Source organism: Grampus griseus, assembly GCF_964374135.1.
Source record: "Grampus griseus genome assembly, chromosome: 2".
In the NCBI taxonomy this organism is placed as follows: Eukaryota; Metazoa; Chordata; class Mammalia; order Artiodactyla; family Delphinidae; genus Grampus; species Grampus griseus.
Window position 1 is genome coordinate 171,593,906 of NC_139018.1, and position 22,093 is coordinate 171,615,998.

At 40.8% G+C, this 22,093-nt stretch overlaps 1 protein-coding gene across 1 annotated transcript in view; it reads right to left on the reverse strand.

Annotated features, from left to right (window-relative positions):
• The window catches only part of CUBN (cubilin), a 264,469-nt gene that overhangs the window by 55,174 nt on the left and 187,202 nt on the right, over positions 1 to 22,093 (reverse strand). The window contains exons 49-56 of the mRNA XM_082649450.1: positions 19,887 to 20,058; positions 18,537 to 18,743; positions 16,608 to 16,757; positions 14,664 to 14,785; positions 13,892 to 14,117; positions 12,185 to 12,372; positions 6,520 to 6,676; positions 4,958 to 5,107 (exon numbers count right to left, since the gene is read on the reverse strand). Coding sequence (XP_082505576.1) covers positions 4,958 to 5,107; positions 6,520 to 6,676; positions 12,185 to 12,372; positions 13,892 to 14,117; positions 14,664 to 14,785; positions 16,608 to 16,757; positions 18,537 to 18,743; positions 19,887 to 20,058 — 1,372 coding nt within the window. The remainder of the gene's footprint in view (positions 1 to 4,957; positions 5,108 to 6,519; positions 6,677 to 12,184; positions 12,373 to 13,891; positions 14,118 to 14,663; positions 14,786 to 16,607; positions 16,758 to 18,536; positions 18,744 to 19,886; positions 20,059 to 22,093) is intronic.

Below are 22,093 nucleotides of genomic sequence, written 5' to 3' on the forward strand. Positions count from 1 at the left end.
TTATTTAATTAATTTATTTATTTTTGGCTGTATTGGGTTTTTGTTGCTGGATGCGGGCTTGCTCTAGTTGCAGCGAGCGGGGGCTACTCTTCGTTGCGGTGCGTGGACTTCTCATTGCGGTGGCTTCTCTCGTTGCGGAGCACGGGCTCTAGCTGCGCAGGCTCAGTAGTTGTGGCACACAGGCTCAGTAGCTACAGCACGCAGGCTCTACAGCACAGGCTCAGTAGTTGTGGCACACGGGCTTAGTTGCTCCGCGGCATGCGGGATCTTCCCAGACCAGGGGTCGAACCCGTGTCGCCTGCATTGGCAGGCGGATGCTTAACCCCTGTGCCACCAGGGAAGCCCCATTACCCAATTTTAGTGATAGCAAAATCAAGGCACAGAAGGCACTGGCTTGTCTTAGGTTACCTCATCTGTTAAGTGTTTTCTTTATCTATAAAGTAAAAAAAAAAAAAAAAAAAAAAAGACCTATAATCCTCCCAGTAACTTGGAGGCATCTACTTGGCCACATGAATAATGAAAAGAGAAAAATATACTTTTAGATTGTTCAATATTGGGGAAAATAAAATGAGTATTTATTTGATGAAATCTGATTCCAGAATAAGTACTTTGGAGACAGTGATGGTTTCTCCCTCATGTTTTCTCCTTATATTTTGTCCATTTTTGCCATTTTGTTTTTGACCAAAGTAACATTTTGAATTTGTCAAATCTCTATTTTATTTCACAACTTTGGAAGACGCTGTTAAGAATACCAAGAGCCACTTTAGTCTTGAGGTAACTTAAAAAAGTCTTGTAGACGCTCAAATGGAATTTCCTTCTATGACTTTTGATTTCCCTGAAATTTGTATAGTTCAGTAGGGATTATATAGGAAACATACGTCTGTATTTCATAGAATGACTAGCATTGGAAATGTAATAATAAAGAGAAAGAGAAACTTAGGCCAACATAAAATACCATAACATAATTTCAGAGCAACTTATTTAGTGGAAGGTAGGTCACTGAACATTTGTAACTTCCCTGCAGGAAGAGCACCAGTGTGTAGGTCAATAACCAATAAACTGGCCTGAATAGTAAAACCTTTCCTAACCCGTTGTCAGTGTTTAGTAAACACGGTGTATGGACAAGTGTGTTTCCCTCTAGTATTCTGTAGCCTGGATCAGTCCATCTTCTTCTTGATAAATCCACCTTTTGTGCCAATGGCCCATCACAAAAAGCAGATCCAGAACTTTCATCTCCACCCAGGTCCACGCAGGGTCTGCTGGCCGCTTGGGCTCAGAAATACTTAGTCATTTGGACAGAATCTCTCAGAAAGAGGTCTATGGCCTCTGGCAGCGAGGAAGACCAACGCTCCTGCAGACAGGCTGTGATTTTTCTTGAGCGCTACTCTCACTCGGGTTTTATCACAGTGCACCGCACAGGAATTCCTCAGGTTCACTTAAGGGGTGGAAGGTGATTTTTCCTGTAGCTAGTGGATCTCTAACTTGCTGATGGTATTCCATGAACGTCGGCACTGATATGATTAGTGACAAGAATCTAACCACAAAATAAATCTGATTAATGTTGCCCTTTTTAGGAATCATCATGATTCATTTAATCTAAGCCAGAAAATACTCACTTAGCAGTTTGAAAACGCTGAGTACATGTAATTTCCAGTACATGTAACACTGGAAATTTCACAAGATATAATCATAAGGATATTATCTTATAAAAAGATCAGTCTCTTCAACTGGGTGAGAACGAGCAAATCCATTAGTAAAAAGAAATCACTTAAGGGCTTCCCTGGTGGCGCAGTGGTTGAGAGTCCGCCTGCCGATTCAGGGGACGCGGGTTCGTGCCCCGGTCCGGGAAGATCCCACATGCCGCAGAGCGGCTGGGCCCGTGAGCCATGGCGCTGAGCCTGCGCGTCTGGAGCCTGTGCTCCGCAACGGGAGAGGCCACAGCAGTGAGAGGCCCGCTTACCGCAAAAAAAAAAAAAAAAAAAAAAAAAAAAAAAAGAAATCACTTAATCTGGCAAAACCAAATATCTGTTCGCAGCCGACTTGTGCTAAAGGGTGTGTCTGGAGATCCTGACTGGTGGCAGCAAAAATAACAAAACAATGGTTCACAAGGTATGTTTCTACGGGCATGATCTGACTTTCACAGCTACTATTTTATATCAATATTTTTGTAAAAATTATAGTGATTACCAGAAAGATTAAGTAATTTGTACAAAGTCATGTGACTAGTAAGTGGCCAATCTGGAATTGAGACTGGTCCTAAAATACCGCGCCTGCCCTACCCCACCCCGGTCAGGTAGTCTAGAGTATGCTCGCCCCTTTACCCCACCTGTCAACTAAACTCAAGGAGCTACTGTGCGGTGTCAGTATAGGTTCCCTTCTAATAATACATGTACCATTGGTATAGGCAGTGCTTTCTGTGGCTGTATTATATAGTACATTTACCAGCATCTCCTTTTTCAGTCTAAATAATATTGGCATATGATATTCTTGTGTCTATGTAATGTAGTGAGGACAAATGCACATATAAAGGCACAATCCAAGCCACATGTTTTTCCCGTTACGAAGATAACTTTTTCACTCAATATCAAAAAGCAAACACCCCAATCAAAAAATGGGAAGAAGATCTAAACAGAGATTTCCCCAATGAAGACATACAAATGGCCAACAGGCACTTGAAAAAATGCTCAACATCGATAATTATTAGAGAAATGTGATTCAAAACCACCATGAGGTATCACCTCACATTGGTCAGAATGGCCATCATCAGAAAGTCTACAAGTAATAATGTTTGAGAGGGTGTCGAGAACAGGGAACCCTCCTACACTGTTGGTGGGAATGTAAATTGGTGCAGCCACTATGGAGAACAGCATGGCGGTTCCTTAAAAAACTAAAAATAGAGTTACCATATGATCCACGGACCCCACTCCTGGGCATATAGTTCCTGGAGAAAACTATAATTTGAAAAGATACATGCACCCCAATGTTCATTGCAGCACTATTTACAACAATCAAGACATGGAAGCACCCTATATGTCCATTGACAGATGAATGGGTAAAGAAGATGTGAGATATACAGACACACACAGACACACACAGACACACACACACACACACACACACACACACACACTGGAATATTACTCAGCCATAAAGAAAGAATGAAATAATGCCATTTGCAGCAATATGGATGGACCTAGAGACTATCATACTAAATGAAGTAAGTCAGACAGAGAAAGATAAATATCATATGACAGTGCTTATATGTGGAATCTTAAAATTAACACAAATGAACTTATTTACAAAACAGAAACAGACTCAGAGACAGAGAAAACAAACTTAGGGTTACCAAAAGGGAAAAGTGGGGGGAGGGATAAATTAGGAGTTTGGGAGTAACATATACACACTACTGTATATAAAACAGGTAACCAACAGGGCCTACCATATAGCACAGGGAACTATACTCAATATTTTGTAATAACCTAAAAGGGAAAAGAATCTGAAAAAGAATATATATATGTATGTATAACTGAATCACTTTGTTGCACACCTGAAACAAACACAGCATTGTAACCCAACTATACTTCAATAAAAATTAAAATAAAAAAATAAAATAAAATAGCATTCCCTTAATTATAAGATAATAGAAAAGATATAAAGAAGAAAATAAATATCACCTATAAATCTATGACACGGTAGTAACAAGTCTTTAAGTACCAGTTAATAGTCTTACAGATTTTATTCACACAGCTTATTTTAAATAAAAAAATAGGATCTCTTATATAAACTGTTTTACCTTCCCTTAATACTTTATAACTCATGAACATCTTCTTATATTGCTGGAAGTTTGTGTTAGCAAATGCTGAGAAGATTATACTTGACCTCATAGTGCATTCGTACAGTGACAAACATCAGTCCATACCTGGCATTTTCCAGCAAACACATTCCAAAACCTACAGTATGTAGAGATGTAGGAAAAGGAGGTCCCAGAAAGTGCTCCCAGGGAGAGCCTTTGTATAATTCATCACCCTATGAGAACTGATGTGTCATTTTTATTTTTATGAAACATAAATTTCCTGGATGCTGAATACTGCAGAACACTTTGCTAAGTTTAACTTTTCACCGCCATGGGAGACCAGCCCAAATAGAAAGAAATTTTGGTTGGGCAGATGAAGCTTGGCAAACGTACAGGTTAATTGTAATTTAGAAATGAAAAGTGAATTTGTGAAAAATATTAAAATGACTGAGTGGTTGGAGATGCCCATCCACTTGAAGGGAACTTTTCTCTGCCGTATGATACCACCTGGGTAAACATCGAGCTGTGTCCAGTGTAGTCAGAACCCAGCCCAGACCAGCAGCTCCACTGTCCCCTTCGCCAACAGGCAGGGAATGAACCCAGAGGGGCACTGTGGTTAGGGATTTCCCAGTCCCTGTGGTACTGATGAAGATGAAAATGAAAAAGAAGATGAGAGAGTATCCCACAGTCAGATTTAATGAAAGTAGAACACAAATATTTATTAATTTTATTAATTCATTCATTCAACATTTATGAAGCACCTACTTTGACTCAGAAGGAAGTTTCTCTTGCTAGTTTATAGTGTGTGTGTGTGTGAGACTGTGTGAAGGCACCTGTACATGTGTAGAATAAACACAAATGAATAAATTAGAAACTATGATTAACATGTAACAGATTTCAGACTTATTTTCTTTAGGCCGTTTACGTGATGCTCATGTCCTTAAAGCTCTTGCATTATTTTTTAACCTCTGGATGGAATGTGTAGGATGATACTTGTGTTCTTAAAACATTGGATGGAGTTTTAATCAAGTTTACATCAACTCCACTCTGCAACATTTTTAATATTTTCCTCAAATGGTGATTTGAGACAATCTCTGCCTCTGCTTATCTATCACTCATTCATTTATTAAGAACCAATTGTAATTTAGATAAGAATAAACTTACCTTCCAGATGGAAAGACACAAAAGTCAAGAGGACCAGGGACAGAGGACTGGCCTCTATGATGTAGGTGCAGTTCATGTTGTTGTCATATTGCTTTGGGTAGTTTGGAGAAACAATGTAACCTGAAGGATTAGTGAAGTTCCTTCCACATCCTTAGTGGGAAGAAAAAGCCATTATTAGAACATTTGTTCTCCCAGACAACATCTCTTTATCAGTGAGGGAAAGCCTCAACTTTCCTAAGCGCTCTAGAAACATATTCTCTGAGCTACTCCAAATGGAAGTAACAATAACTAAAAGAATGGAGCTCTGATTTAAAAATAAATATGCAAAATCAGAATATTATACAGTTTTTAGAAAAATGATGCAGAGTTTTGGGCTAAGTAGAAATTTTACCACAAATCCATTGCAAATCACTTAATTTTAAGATATTAAAGGAAGAATAACTTAGCAAAGCTTGAAGAGGATTCATGTAGCTAAAGAAATAAAACTAATGAAAAGTGATCTGTACCAGATCAATACGCTTAACAGTTTTAAAATATCTTATTATATTATAGAAAAATATGTTCTTTTCATTACCATTGTAATATGGCTATAAAAATAATACCTGCTTTATAAAAATGGTTGAATTTACTAATCCCAACTCAAAAAAGTCTCACATGATTCCCAGGTGTCAGAAATGAAGAGAACTACCTTTTTACCACTAAAATGACATCTGTTTTATCTAACCACTAACTAGTTAATCCACACACTCCCTATCTATCACATCGATACAAAACATAAGTATCCTTTTAAACTGATATTAAAACACACACATACACAGACACAACGAACCAAGTGAAGGCCTAAAATTAGGTCTGCGGTGGTCCTTTGTTACTGCCTTTACACCACCCTCTTATTCATGTCTGAAATACCTGTTCACTGCATTATTTCCTCTGATGCCTTTTGTCAAACTTTTCCCTAAACAGTGGCTTGGGTGCTACTTGATTTAATTCAGCCAACAAGCACACACACCACTGTGTCTCAGACTTGAAAACTACACGTCCCACTCTTCTACCTGGTGAGTAGTCGTCAGAGAAGGAAGGGGAAAACCCGAAGAAAGCGGCCCCCAAGGTTGACTGAGCGTGAGAATCCCCCGGGTGAGAGCTCACACGTGCAAGTCCTGCATTTCCATAGGCCTGGGGGGAAGACCGTGTATTTACAGCCCCAGGTGGGTTCCATGCAGGCAGGCAATGCGCTTCAGGCCCGGCCTGCTGATGGTCTACTAATTACGGCCTCCTGGGCTTCTGCCCAATTCCTGCCCCATGCGGATTTTAGGGTTAATTTCAGACATTAGCGACGGGCACTCAGGCCTTCTACATCATTTCTCTACTGACCTACGGTTGGATTCAGTTCCATTCTTGCTGATTTGGAAGGAAGGGTGCACTCAGGATTAGGTGGCCCACCCAGACTTTCCCCATGGCCCTCCAAACCAGCCAACCCTGGAGCAGAACCCTTCTCCCCAAGCCTGCCTGTGGCAGCCACGCCCTTCCAAGGGCCCCTGGGTTTGGTTTTCGGCGCTACTTACGGCTAACGAAGGATGCAGAGAAGCCCTGAGCTGGGACCTCCTGCGACTGGAACACAGCAGTGAAGGCGTTTCTGGGCGTGATGACGGGACCCGGGGCCACGCTCCCGCAGCTCGAGGCTAACAGGGCCTGGTCGGCCTCCTGAGTGCCTGCCCACACCTGGCAAAGCCAGAAACATGACTTAGCGCTCCAGGTTTTCCCTCGTCAATGTTTAATTTGTGCTCAGGCTGGAAAATAATAGCACTCAGGTGTATATAGACTAAACGTAATAGTAAATAAAGCAATATTTTCTTTTGAGAACCACTTCTTTAGGCTGCTTTTTTATAGTATAGCCCGTTCGTGACTCTTGCAAGGAGACTGTTCATTTTTGTGTATCTAGGCAGTGATTTAAAAAAAACAACAACCCTCAATCACTACCCAGTTTCCTCTTGCTGTTTCCTAGTTGACCTGATCTAGCTCAACTTGCTACATGCCGGGGGAAACAGAGCAGCATGTGTGCCACTGTGGGGTTGACCATTTGTCCTGGATGGCTGGCAAAGTGTGGGTTGCAAGTAGAGAAGATTTACCAAGCACGAAGCCCATGGGAAGAAAGTGGATATGAACTCCAGGTCTACATGTAATTGGCATGAATTGGGATAAATCATGGAAGACTTCCTGGCACTGTTGAATTTTAAGGTTCATTTTGAAGAAAGGATGAGATTCAGTCTCTCTGCAATTCACTAAAGACTGCGTCACCAACTCCCAGGTAGACCCTGGCCACCTTACAAGGAGCAAACGATGATATGCTCACTCGAGAAACAGTTGCTGGGGAACAGATTGTGAGGATCAAAATTCCAACTTTGATCAAACCAATCCTAGACCAACCTAGGGAAGGATATTCATCATAGAATCACGTTTAAATGCAAATTCCAACTGCGAAAGGAGCTGCTGCGGAGCTGCTGAGTGTGTAGGAGGGGCTTTGCCTGACTTCAAGAGAGGCCTGAAGAAGCCCCAGGGGCAGGAAGGGGCAGGGCTAGTTCAAACAGAGCGAAAACTGAGTCAGGAATGAGGCGGGGCTGCAGTCAGTGCAAGCCCTGTGGCAGGTCAGGGGTCCGGGCCACATCCTGAACGTGGCAAGGGGCCTCCAGGAGGCTTGAAGCTCACAGTGGAGACGAGAAGGAAAAGAGAGGACACTGGGAGATCAGCCAGGAGTCTGTGCAGTAGTTCAGGCAAGAGATCACGGTTCTACAGTGTTGAGTCACTCAAGGAAAGTACTCATATTAGGTGATAAATGCACATTATTGGGGGAAAAGGACGGTTAAACTTGTTTAACCAGCAAGTCTCAACCGGGAGCAATTTTGCCCTTCCTGGGGGCATTTGGTGATGTCTGCCAGTGTTTTCAATGGTCACATTTGGTGTGGGCATGGCATGTAGTGGGCAGGAGCCAGGGGAGCTGCTCATCGCCCTGTGATGCCCCTCCCCAAACCCCCAACTAAGAATTATCTAGCCCAGGAAGGCAAGAAGGTAATTGGGTTTGGATTAGTCTTACTTAACTGTTCAACATTCCCTTCACATCAAATTACTCATTCTGAACATATCACTCTCAGGACTATTCCTCAAACAAAGCAATCACACACCAAGCTGTTACAAACGTTTCTATTAGCAAATAGCGCAGGGGAAGAGGTGTGAGGTAACGCCAGTTCAGGGCACCATCAGCTCTTTAAAGTCGTATCATTTCAATTGATTCTCAAACACTGCGAATCCTGCTGTTAATCATCTTACTGAGGTCCAATTATATTTGCCATTTATGAGATATGGGAGGTGCCTGGGACTGGAACAAAAGCAAAGATATTCTGCCAAATCAAAAAATTAAAAAAAGGTCAGGGGGGCTTCCCTGGTGGCGCAGTGGTTGAGAGTCCGCCTGCCGATGCAGGGGACACGGGTTCGTGCCCCGGTCCGGGAAGATCCCACGTGCCGCGGAGCGGCTGGGCCCGTGAGCCATGGCCGCTGAGCCTGCGCGTCCGGAGCCTGTGCTCCGCAATGGGAGGGGCCACAGCAGTGAGAGGCCCGCGTAGCGCAAAAAACCAAACAAACAAACAAAAAGGTCAGGAAAGAAGTGCACATCCCCTAATTTCCCTAATATCCCCTTTATGTCCCCTGACCCCCTGCCTTTAACTATCCCAGGAAAGAGTATACAAAAGTTTTCTAACCGCATTCTGTTAAACTGTAAACATGACTTACTGACAGATCTGCATATGCTACTTTTACAAACATCACTCAAGAGGTGAAGTGATAAGAGCTAAAACTTTTAGGAAAGAATCTCCAGTTCTTTAACAAAGAACTTCAAGAATCCTCACGGGCTTATACTTTTCCGAAGCCATTAATTATGGATCTGACATCTCTACCTTGTGGCTCAAGAACACGGGTGTTATAATGATAATAATGGTAAAGACTTGTTAAATATTCATCAATACCTGTCAGTCAAGATCTCATTTCATTGGTTCTATGACCTAGAACTCATTTAAATGATATTGGACCTACAAAACGTTACAAAACTGTCAAAAACTTTCTGACGTTTCTTAAGGTTTGTACAATTCAGCCTGGCTTTAGGTGATATTTTATCACTCAAGCAATTTAAAAAAAACGTTTCCTGAGTATCTGCAGATTCACACGCAGTTGTAAGATACAGAGAAATCCCCTGTACCCATTTCCCAGATTCCTCCAACAACGACAGCTTGTAAAACTGTAATGTAATATCATAACCAGGACGCTGACTCGACACAGTCCACCCGGCTTAGTTCCCCAGGCTCACGCACGTGTGTGTGTATTCGGTTACATACAAGCTTATACCACCACATTCAAGACACCAAGCAGGTCCAACACCGAGGTTCCCTGGAGTTGCCCTTTTATAGCCACACACGACTCATGCCCACACTCACATCTTGCTAACCTCTGGTAGTCTGTCCTCCGTTTCTAAGCATTGTCATTTCAAAACTATTATGTAAATGGAACAATAGAGTATGTAACCTTTGGGGATTGGCTTTTTTCACTTGGTTTAATTCCCTGGTGATTTGTTCAGATCGTTAGCCTGTCAAAAGTTTATTTCTACCGAGGAGTTGTACTCCACGGTATGGAGGTACCAGAGTTCACTGAAATATTCACCCGTTGAAGGACATGTGGACTGATTCCAGTCTTTGTCTACTGCCTATACAGCTGCTCTGAACACGTGTGCACAGGTTTTTGTGCAGACACAGTTTACAGTACTCTGGGAGAAGTGCTGGATCTTACGGTAAGTGCACGTTTAGTTTTATCAGAAGGTGCCAAGCTGTTTTTCAGAGTGGCGTGCCATTTACGTTCCCACTGGCAACGAATAAGGGATGCAGCTTCACTGCAGGCTTGGCAGGATTTGGTGCTGTCGCTGTTTTTATTCTGGGCAGCCTGACAGGTGTGTGGCAATCATTGTGGTTTGAAGTCTCATTCTTCCTAATGGCTATGTAGTGATGTTGAACATCTTTTCGTATGTTCATTCACCACCCGAATATCCTCTTCGGTGAAATATCTGTTCATATCTTTTGCCCATATTCTAATTGGACTCTGTATTTTTACTGTTGGGTGTGAGAGTTCTGTCTATACTTTAGATAGTAGTCTGTTGTCAGGTAAGTGCTTTGGAAATCTCTTCTCCCGGTTTGTAGCTTGTCTTTTCATCTCTTTACAGAGGAACATATTTTTAATTTTGATATGGTAAAATGTATTAATTTTTCCTTTTACGGATTATTCTTTTGAGGTTTAGTCTAAGAACTTTTCATCTATCTCTAGGTCCCAAAGATTTTCTGTTCTTTTTCTCCTCAAAGTTTATACCTGTATATTTACATTTAGGTTCATGGTCTATTTTGACTTTTTTGTTGTTGTTGTTGTTGTTTTGCGGTACGCGGGCCTCTCACTATTGTGGCCTCTCCCATTGTGGAGCACAGGCTCCAGACGCGCAGGCTCAGCGGCCATGGCTCACGGGCCCAGCCACTCCGCGGCACGTGGGATCTTCCCAGATCGGGGCACAAACCCGCGTCCCCTGCATCGGCAGGTGGACTCTCAACAACTGCGCCACCAGGGAAGCCCTATTTTGAGTGAATTTTTGTATAAGGTTTGAGGTTAAGGGCTGCTTGCTGGAGCTGAGCCCCTCTTGCCTGTCTTGTTTACCCACCTCAGTATCTCTTGGCAAAAACTGGAGTCTCAGGCCCAGCAGAGAAAGAGTGTGTTTCCCAGGCCACTGAGTTTTGTCAGAGTTCCAGATGGATCCCACCCGCCAGTGGTTCAGCCTTGCCTGCTGTCAGAGGGATTCCCATTCCATCCAGAGGAGAAACGGGACTGAATAACTTTTCACATTCCATTTTTCCAATGAAGAACTTGAAAGACTTTACTTTGTCTATATATTTGATGTTGACTCAATTCCTGAGAGAGTTCGTTTGTTTCATGAAAAAAGCAATTAGGAAAAGTGTATACGATGTTTTGTTTTACATGTATTACATACAAGTCTAGGATTTTTATTGAAACAGCATGCATGGATCAGTTAGATATAAAACATAATTTGAGAGATCATGTAAAATAATAACAACATCGACAATACAATCCACTTCTACTCATTAGGTGGTTTTATATTCCAAGTACTGAGCACTATTTATGTTATTATATCATATTACATCTAATGCTTAAAACAGTCCTACTAAAGTAGGAATTATTCTCTTCATTTTACAGCTGAGTAATTTAAAGCCCAGATGTGTAATTGGCTCATAGAGGAACATTCAGGTGGTAAATGCAAGAGATGCGGAGCCCAGGTGAATGTTCTTTCCCCTAAAAGGTGTATGTCCCCTTAGCGATAGAACACATGATATAAAATAGCACAGATGGAATAAACTTGTAATACAGTTATCACGGTCATAAGTCAATGAATAGTGATGTCAGTGCCACAGGAGCAGTATTTACAACTGGAGAGGAAGAGAGCCTTACTGACTGACCCATGGTCATGATTTTACACGGATGGGTCCCTCACGTTCTGGTCAGCTTGTGGGCGCTTAAGGCTCAGGTGAAGGCTGGCACTAGTGCATGTCTAGCCTTCTGTAATTTTTATAGGATCCTCTAAATGTGGCCTGTCATGGTGACTTTGATTCATTTTGTCCTTGAGGGTCTATTAGAAAGAAAGAAAAAAGAAAAGAAAGAGAAAGAAAGAGAGAGAGAGAGAGGGAGGGAGGGAGGAAGGAGGAAAGAAAGAAAGAAAAAGAAAGAAAGAAAGAAAGAAAGAAAGAAAGAAAGAAAGAAAGAAAGAAAGAAAGAAAGAAAGAAAGAGAAAGAAAGAAAGAAAGAAAGAGAGAGAGAGGAAGAAAGAAATCTGCCCTTCTCTCTTTAGTTTCTGTAGAAAGGAAGAATCGTAAATGCTCATGAGAATTTAATAAGGTGAGACAATCTCCTAAATTAAGTGTCTTTGCTTATGTATTAGTGAATGAAAGTCACAGGGCAATGTGTGTTGTGGTCCAAATTTTAACTCCTAGTGGTTGAGGTTTCTCACTTTTTCATTCAAGAAATCCAAGCAGCAAAATTGTCCTTCTCCTCCTTTGAGAGGCAGTGAGTCATTTCTAGTCTAAACGTTTACGTTCCTGCAACCAGCTTGGCTCCAATTAAATATACAAGTGCACTGACCTTCACAAAACTGGTCCGACACTGTCCGTCCCCGCTGGGGATGAGGAAGTTGTTGTCAAAGCTGAGTTCCAAGTGTTTACTTTGGTGAGTAATGACTGTCCAGGAACATCTGACGTTCTCGGGAAAATTCTGAGGCCAGTGGGGGGATCTGATTGTACCATTGTCTAAATGAAGTATTCCACCACAACCTGAAAAATTGTCATGGAAAAAGTCATTATTTTGTGATGAAAATAACAATTTTGGTAACTGAAGACTTCTGGAGAGGACGCATTTCTAAATGTGAGATATCAGTGTGTCTTTCCTTACATATGAGTCTCTGACCTTCAGGGCAGGTCCACAACAAGGACTCTCAGCAAATGGAAGGTCACTGAAGCCACAGGAGGCTACAGCTGTTACTGTTCCGTTACACCTATACTGAACTCACCTGAGACCATTAATCCTTGCCATGAAGAGGACAGACTTCTATCCTGTCTTCAAACAAGAGCAATAATTTTTACTCCCCTTGAGGCTAGGTAGTATTTGTGGCCCAACAATCTCAAGCTTTGTATTTTATTGCCACTAACACCTGAGAATACAAGTCTATACTCATCTGCAATTTTACGCTAACATCCTGGACGGGAGAAAATGATTTTGATCATTTAATCTTAAGATTAAATCTTAAGATTTAGATCACGTAATCTTCCATTAAGTAACCTGGTTCGTTCATATTGAAATGCTGATGGATGAACAATAAATTACAGGGATTGAAAGAAAGAAAAATCTAGAACTATTTTGTAATATTAAAGTATGTTCTTAAGAGATGGCAAAAGAAAAAAAAATATGAACTCAAAACAAAATGAAGTTAAAGAGTATTCCCTGTATCTTTTGCTTTTAAACCCTTGGAAAACCAATGGTTCACCTCAGCTCCCCTCTGCTTCAGCAGTGCTCAGAGAGCTCCCCAAACACCTGACTCTTCTAGAAATAGCTGCCCTGTGTGATGCTGCAAGACTACATGAGATCCTGACAAAAGTGTCCAATGCAAGGCTTATATTTTCTGAGAGTTTCCATGAAATGAAATTTCCATGAAATGTCATAGTTTGCAGGTACCACAAGTAATCTTTTGAAATAGAATCTATCATGTTTTGCCCCATACAGAGCATTCATTCTAAGTCACAAATCTTATCTTGTCACTTTGCTGCTCAGAACTCTTCAGATAGCTCCCCACTGCTCGAGGGATAATATAGAAGCCAAGGCTCTCCAGGATGTGGACTACTTATTTTCCTGCCCTCAGCTCACCACTCAGCATTCTGCCTCCATGGTCCAAATATGTTCAACTACTTGTGATTCCAACACATATTTGCTATTACTTGTGATTCCCTAGTTGTACCATGGCCCTTTGCCTGTGGAGACAGCACGGTGAAGTATTAAGATCAAAGTTTCTGGGCTCTGCTGTCTTCATTCAAATCTTGACTCTGCTGATCGTCAGCTCCACGAGCTGGGCAAATTATCCACCCATTTCTCCTGTTTCCACCCACGCAAGTGGAGAAAATGTGCACTGATACTGTGTCTTCCTTACAAGGTTGCTTCATGAGATGTCATGTGTAAACATTTAGAATTGAGTCTGACAGAGAGTAGGTACAAAAGGTATACTTGTTGGGCTAGTTAATAAATTTTAAAAATACATCGATGATAAAAGACAGTAAGCGCAGAGAATGTTCTTTCTTTTACCCAAAGTCTCTGTGTTCCATGTAGCATAAAAGCCACCATTTTGCACCGAACGGTCCGTGTTAAAAATCACCACCAGCTGGTTGGAACCCGACTGGATTGTCCTGGGGTTTGAATTTCCACAGTAGTGTCCTATGATGGGTGATCCGGGGGAACCACCGTTTCTGACTGTGACAGCGTCCCAAGCACAGGTTGAATGGGCTTCAATGTCAAAATCACTGAATGTCAGCTGCAGGAGAAAAGGGAAGAAATGAGGAAACACTCTGAGCTGTAAGTGAGCCTATCTACGTAGAGTTCGACTGAAGTCCTTACACACCCTTTTATTTTGTTTTAATTTATATAATTTGGTATTTATGTCTCTTATTTCATTCTCCCTTGTCCTCCTCTATTTTTTTCTCATTGAAGTTTCTCTTGGAAATTTTGAGAAGGGGTATTTCTCCCAGAACGGGAGTCATTGGGGTCATCCTCAGTCCCCTGGGCTGGGATGGCAACTCATATCAAGAATGTAAATACATCTCTTTTCTGAATGGGGAACTGTCTTCTATAGAGAGCTTCTCCTGTGCTTGAAAAAGAATGAAAGATATTTCATTCTTCATTAGTTGTAAACTTGTAGATGCCAATGTATATACGCTAAGCAGAGAATTTTAGGGAGAAGATGACCTGGATCAAAGCCTATTCTAATCACTTGCTTATTGAAAGAACTCTGTTTCCACACAGGACATGGTACTTTTGTTGTATAATTTCAGAATTATTTTACCCACTAATCAAAACTCACAGTGATGGTGTGGCCTTGTGGGGCTTCCAACAACCAAGAACAGTGGGTCAACCTGTCGTAAGAGGCTGGATAGTTGGGGCTTGAGATCACTCCACTCTCACCTATCTGTACTCCACCACAGTCTGAAATTAGATTGTAAACTTCTAAATAAGAAAGGAAAAAAAACACCAAATTCTGTAAAGCCAAAGTAAATACTACTTATAGCCATCGTACTTTATGATTTAAAAAAAGGACAATAAATGAACAAATAGATGAAACTGTATGAAAGCAAAGTAAAACTAGATGGAAGATTAGAAATAAACAGAATCCCATATAGTGTTAATCAAATGGAATCACACAGTGAAGGCAGGCTCAAGTTTGATACAAAGGAGAAGGAAGATTATCTGAACCATAAATGGAGAATAATTAGATGAGCATAGAACTGACAGTAAATGCACTAGGGACAAAGGAAAGAACATTGCCTTTCTTCAAAACACTAGGCCTGTGAAAATAAATGTAAGCTTGAAGAATATGATGAGGACCATAACTAAAGACTTTGTCGTTTGACAACAAGCACATATATTGTAATCAGCTACCAAAGTGTATATTAGTATAGCAAGTTGAAACATGGATACATTTCCAAAGCATGGTATGGTCTGATGTTCCACACAAATAATACTGCTTCCTGAAATCTGACTCTTTTCTTTCAATCTGAGAAAGAAAAACCAGCTGGCAACATGGTTGACTGAATAGATCATCAATCTCACTCTTTTCTCCAACCAACCATTTGGTTATAACACAAAGAAATGTTAAATAAAATTATAACCAAAATATATTTGATTCACAGCCCAACTTAATGGAAAGAAAGGAGATCTCTAAGAACTATAAACAATAAATGTACTCAAATTCCAAGGGGTATCTTAAACTGAGAGTGTGTCGGTCTAAGAGGATATAGAATCAAGATGTGGGCCCCAGGAGTTGTGGTTTGAGGTTTGATGATCAGGCAAAAAGAGAACATATGGCCTTGGACCTCCACAAAAGCAAGGGCTTTTACATAAAGTTTGGAATCTAAAAGGACTGCCATATTAGTGAAATGGACTAGGAAGACTCTAATGGCCCAGAGAAGCAGCAAGGAGGAGTACTGTCTGTCTTGGGCTGAATTTTCAGGTACAAACTGAATGTCACAGATACAAATCTAGCACAAAACATTGGCAAATGTTGTTTAGTAATATGTCCAAAATACACATGATGGCCAAGTAGGGTCTATCCCAGAAATGAAAAGATGGTTTAACAAGAGAAAAATCTTTTAATACAATTTTTCACATTAACACATTAAAGTAGGAAAAAAATAGGATCATCTCAATAGATGCAGAAAAACCATTTGCTAAAATCTGACAGTAAAAAAAAAAAACAAAAAAAATTTTTGTACACCATGAATTGAAGAGACTTCCTTTAATGTGATAAGGAGTATTTATTGAAAACCTATGAGAAGCCAGTTTATTTAACAATGAAATGTTACAGTCATTCACATTAAGGTCAGAAACAAGATGCTGTCATCCCTTGCATTTGACATTATGATGGTGGCCTTAGCTAGTGAAATAAGACAAGAAAAAGAAATCAAGAATTGGGATTGAAAGAGAAAAATTGCTATCAATTTGCAGAAGATATGATTGTTTACACAGAAAAACCAGAGGTAATTTATAGACAAAATACTAAAACTGATAAGAGTCTAGCAAGATCTGTGGGCTAAAGATTGATGTATTAAAATTTAAAAATTCCTAGATATAGGCCACAACCAGCTAGAAAGTATAATTAAAAATGTCTCATTGACACTACCAACAAAACCAATAAATAAACCTAGAAATACATCTAACAAAATATATGCGAGATCTTTATGGAAAATGTCATTAAAAAATTTATGTATTATGTTATTGCCAGAGTTGGAGAGCTTATCATAAGTCTTACCTGTAAAGGAATACTGTGCATGGAATCCAACATGTTCTACACGTTCGTTGGTGACAAAGTGTATCCATACCTGAGGATAAGGTATAACCAGTGGCATGCTAGGTTCTGAAGCCCCACAAAGTCTCCATATCAGAAGCCCATCAGCATTACCTGAGCAGAATAACACACCAGTGTCACCATATATATATATCTTTTGAAAAATATATCCAATGAATTCAGTGGGAACAAATAATAAAAAAATTTTAAGCTATTACATTGATGCACATTTAAATTCTGGTTTAATAGCAGACATTTCACAAATCTCCTTTCTATCTTTCTCAACTACAAAGGAAAGAGTGCCTCCAATGGGTAAAAAAGAATGCTTTTTTTGGTATGGGCCTCTTTCTCTATCATAGGTGTCATTTTGTTCCAATTCATGTTTTCATAATTATTGTTTAGCATATCTAAACAGAGACACAACTGTTAAAAAACTTAAAAAAAAACTTTTGGCTGTGCTTTTTTCTTTTTTTAAGGAGTAAAAACCACAATACCAATAGTGACAAAATACATCAGCAAGATAAAAGTGATAATTACCTAAAATTTTAATAATTTCTTCACTGTATTTAATCAACTAAAATGAATGGGATATTCCATACTCAAGCTAAGAACTATCAGATTTGGAGGTATTTTTGTGAATATTATTTTCACAGTAATTTGATGATCATTTACTGCTCACACTTATCTCCTCACGGTTTAGTCTGTCAGACAACATCACTGACCTTAAAAGTCAACAAAATATAGTATTCTGTCTCTAAAATGAGGGAATGGAGAGGAGATTGCATTTAACTGAATGAAATTTGATAGATAGCTGCTCTGTTTGATTCTATAAGCCAGTGGTTTTGAACCAAGCAGAGGGGCTGAGGATTTATCAGAATCCCGTGCAGAACATTCTCAAACTACAACTTCCATTTCCCTCATAAGCCTTTTCTAGGTTCATCTCCCTCCAAGAGGCCAGATGATTCTTCTGCTGAGGCAGTTGGTCTGTGACCATAAACTTTATCAAATTCTCTTTCTGCCCTCCATGTTCCCAAAGCCAGCATCAATTTCTACAGTTGCCCCAGTACATTGTCGCCAGCAAACTGCATTAGCGTTCAGCCTCCTTTTCTTTAAATTTTGCAATAACATGGAACCCAGTGAGCCTTAGACAGCATAGCTGATATATTGATATACTGTTACTTTTCTCCCTCTTTTTTTTTTTCTTTAGGGGGAAAAGAGTGCCAATGTAACACTGGGGACAATTCAATGGATAACCTGTGCTTCCACTATAGGAAAGAACTAAAATGGATTTATCAGCCATGAATGCAGATTTTAAAAAAATTCTTAAGATGATTATAGTTTACCAGGTATAAATCCAATTCTATTATGAAAACAAAGACAAACTTGGCTGCTTCGGGGATAATTTCCTAACCAGCTTCTATGTGCTTCTCCGTTTAATGCATTGCGAAGTTTCTTTAGACTTCTAAGGCCTAAGGAGAATTCCACGGCCTCTTCTGTGAATCCTGTAAATTCAGGAAACCACCAGCACACATTCTGACCATGTTACGTTCTAGTCTCTGAAGAAAGAAGTCTTGAGTAGATGAGAGTTGAAGGGACCATTTGAACGCATTAACAGAGCAAAGACAAACCGGAATCTCTCCTGGGTAAATGTCACATCAACTGAGACACAGGGTCTAGTCGAAAACACTGATCCATCTCATTCCTTGTTTATAAGGCATGTTGTCCCCAGCCGGGCACGTGCAGAATGATGGCTTGGTCTGAACAGTGCTCTTCTGGATCTTATATATAATACATACATTTACAGCCCTATGTCTCCCTGCATTGCTGGTGGCCTCCAGCCATAAGAAGAAGGCTGCAGGTGAATGGGAGAACGTGCTCCTTGATGGGACTCACCCGCTCGGAACTCAAGGACATCAAACTGACAGTCCTGGTGACTTTCTAGGTAAAAATCCTCAAAATGAATGTAAATGGAGGAGTTTCCCTGGTGTGGATTGCTGAGCGTCCATTCGCAGTTTAGGTTTCTTGAGTAATTACTGACTCCATCGTAGCCAGGAGAAGTAAAGTTTCCCACAACGGAACTTGTAAGGGACCCACCACACACTGAGAAAACAGAAGGCAACAGAGAAAGTAGTTGTCAGATCCATGCCATAGCAGAAGATACAAAGAAGACAGAAAAAAATAACTACAGCAACCACAGCAGCTTCTTATTGCTTTGATTTGTTTCTCTAGATGAAGTCAGGTCAGGGCTGTGGGTGAGGGGCTGCCTCCTCATGCCGCCTACAGAAGTGGTTTCTGTGGATTTAGAAAGAAAGATGTACAAAAATAAGCAGCTTCTTTATTTTCCTGAAGATGTAGATTAGGTGGGTGGGGTTTGGCTTTGTGTCAGTATTTCCTCACGTGAGCCTGTTGTTCATTAACATTTAATTTAGAGCAACATCTAAATATAATGGTGGTCCTGATGGCTATGGCTTAGAATTTAGTTTAGAATTTAATTGGATAAAATTAAATTTAATTTTTAAATTAAAAATTAGAGAATTTAATTGGATAAAACAGATAATATAACATGGGCATTCCAGTGAATTGGCTCCTTTTTGATAGGGAACGAATGCTCCTTGTATCAATGAAATAACTTAAAGGTCTTAAAAAAATATTCAGTTCCACTCTTCCTCAATTTTAAAGCTCTTAGATAATAACAACAATCCAGAAAGTAGGAGGATATTTACAACAGAAAGGCCACATCTTGCTCATTTTAAACGCTCTGTATCGTCTGTGAACCCCCTCAGTCACGTACACTGGAAATCTGTATAAGGATGGATGGATGCCTAAGAAACAATAAAATCCGTGTGTCTTCAATTACTTTACTTACTATCCGGGAGTAAGCTGCCCCTCAAGAGGTAGTTATCCTCTTCCAGGATAAAAGAGCTGACCAAGGGCTGCGGGACTGGCAACCAACTATTATGGTGACACTGCATGGAACTGAGCTAGAAGTTCTTCCAACAGCATTTTCTAAATTTTCTAATTCACAACAGCAGTTTTCTTTCCAAAACTAGAGGTTTCTGTCTTCTGTTTTGGGGGTTTTGTGGTTGGGTTTTCTATCTGGTTATGTCTGTCTTTTGCGGAAGATCCGAGGTGTGACTTTGATCTCTAAAGGGGACATGCATGGCTCCACTGCTGTCGGCAGTAGCTGTGGGACACCTGCAGCGCAGACGATAACACAGGTGTATTTGTAACATCCTCTATTACCTGCGTCTTCACTGGACGTATAGGAGGCAGAGAAGCCTCCATATGGCCTGGATCCATCAGTGAAATAAACAACCTTCATTGTATTTCCCGAAGATTTGATCTCATTGGTACCATTCACGCTGCTACACAGTTTCTCTAGCTGGGGTGAGTTACTTCTAATTCCATTAAATACCTGTTGGAAAAAACAGTTTAACCTTTAGACACAGTCCATCTGACTGAGTATTTCCTAGGAGGTTACGTTCCCAGACCAGACACAATTCCTTCTAAGAAAACTCTGTGCTAAAATGCATTACTTAACAACATGGGCACTCAGCCCAGTGCCACAAGCCACCACGTTACCTGGAGCACATTTTGTGGCCTCAGGGTCACTGCACTAAAATGGAAGTATTGCAGTCATGCCCTCCTGCCATGTGGTGACAAGTGAAAAACTGCTGTGCTCTTTGCAACTGGAAACTGTGATCAAAACGTAAAGAAGCTATGCCAACACGCTCACATCTTAGTTCACAGAGTTCACTGGGGAACAGTTTTGTTTAACAATCCCTCAGGACCTTTGATATTTGGAAAGAAGGCTTAAATGTTAATCTCTGATGATCTGAAGTATAGAAGAGCTCAAATTTTTTTTTTTGTTTTTGCGGTACGCGGGCCTCTCACTGTTGGGGCCCCTCCCGCTGCGGAGCACAGGCTCCGGACATGCAGGCTCAGCGGCCATGGCTCACGGGCCCAGCCGCTCCGCGGCATGTGGGATCTTCCCGGACCGGGGCACGAACCCGTGTCCCCTGCATCGGCAGGCGGACTCTCAACCACTGCACCACCAGGGAAGCCCAAGAACTCAAATATTTTTAAATGCCATTTTTTTATTGGAGTATAACTGTTTTACAATGTGTTAGTTTCTGCTGTACAACGAAGTGAATCAGCTATATGTATACATATATCCCCTCCCTCTTGGACTTCCCTCCCACCCAAGTAATTTTAAAAATCAATCTCAATATAATAGTTCTTTCCTACTTAGTCACGCATTCAAAGCTTCAATTTTCTTTCCGGTTTGAATTTTTAAAAATGGACTAGAGTATTGTGGACTCCAAAATATTCAACAACTCCAGTTATGCACACAGTTATGACAATTGGCAAAATGTTATTCCACTTCTTTACACATCCAAGGGAATATTTCAGCACAGCTCAAGAAAGATCCAGAAGTAACTAAACAATAATAGATTGAGCGAGTGATAGTCCTGTTTCTAAGAAGGACTTGAATGGCTTACGATTAGAAATAATGAGGCAGAGTGGGACACTAAGAGCTATGGAGAAGGATAATGTATTCCATAACAAAAGCTGTACGCTTTTTTGTTTACTGTAATTGATCATTAAATTTTGTTCTTCGGGAGCTTCTGGTTTAAAAAGTGACTTCCGGCTCATAGGACAGGACACAGAGCTTCCTATCATTTACTGAGCATGGACAAAATGCCAGGCTCTGCTAATAACCCACTGGGATTACCTTATCCAATTAGCAAAACAACCTCTCAGACATATAATATTACCCCTGTTTTCCAGATTAAGACACTAGAATTCTGAAAGATTATGCAATTTGCCAAAGTTCAAAGAGCCAGTAGTAATAAAGCTGGGATTCAAATTATCCCTCTGATTCCAAACCATGAAGTAATGCATAAGGAAACAGAAAGTGACAAGTATTTCAATAATTCTAAAAACAGGAATGGGCAACACACTGCCAGAATCAGAACGGATTATTCACAACTAAAAGGCTGATGGAATATGTGCAAAACCATGATCAACGGCCTTTATCCCATTGACAGAGGCAGCCGGACGTGGGAAGTGCTTGTGGGTGCATCTTGGGGTGTCAGTCAAGGAACAGAAAAGAGGTCAGTGTGGTTGGGTCCTAGTGAGCAAAAGAGGAGGGGGGTTTGAGATAAGACACATGGGTAGAAGAAGGAAGGGGCAGCAGATAACGTAAGTCCAGTTGGGCCATTATGACGATGTGGGACTTCCCTCTGAGTGAGAAAAGAAGCCATTAGAGGATTTTCAAGGAAAGCCTTATGGTCTGATTTAGGTTTAAACCCATCACACTGGCTGCTGTGTTGAGATGCAGAGAGACAAGGGTGGAAGCAGAGACCAGTTGGAAGTTATTAAAATAAATCCAAGTGAGTGGTGATGGCGGCCGCAGTGGCGGTAGTGAGAAGGAGTTAGACTCCGGA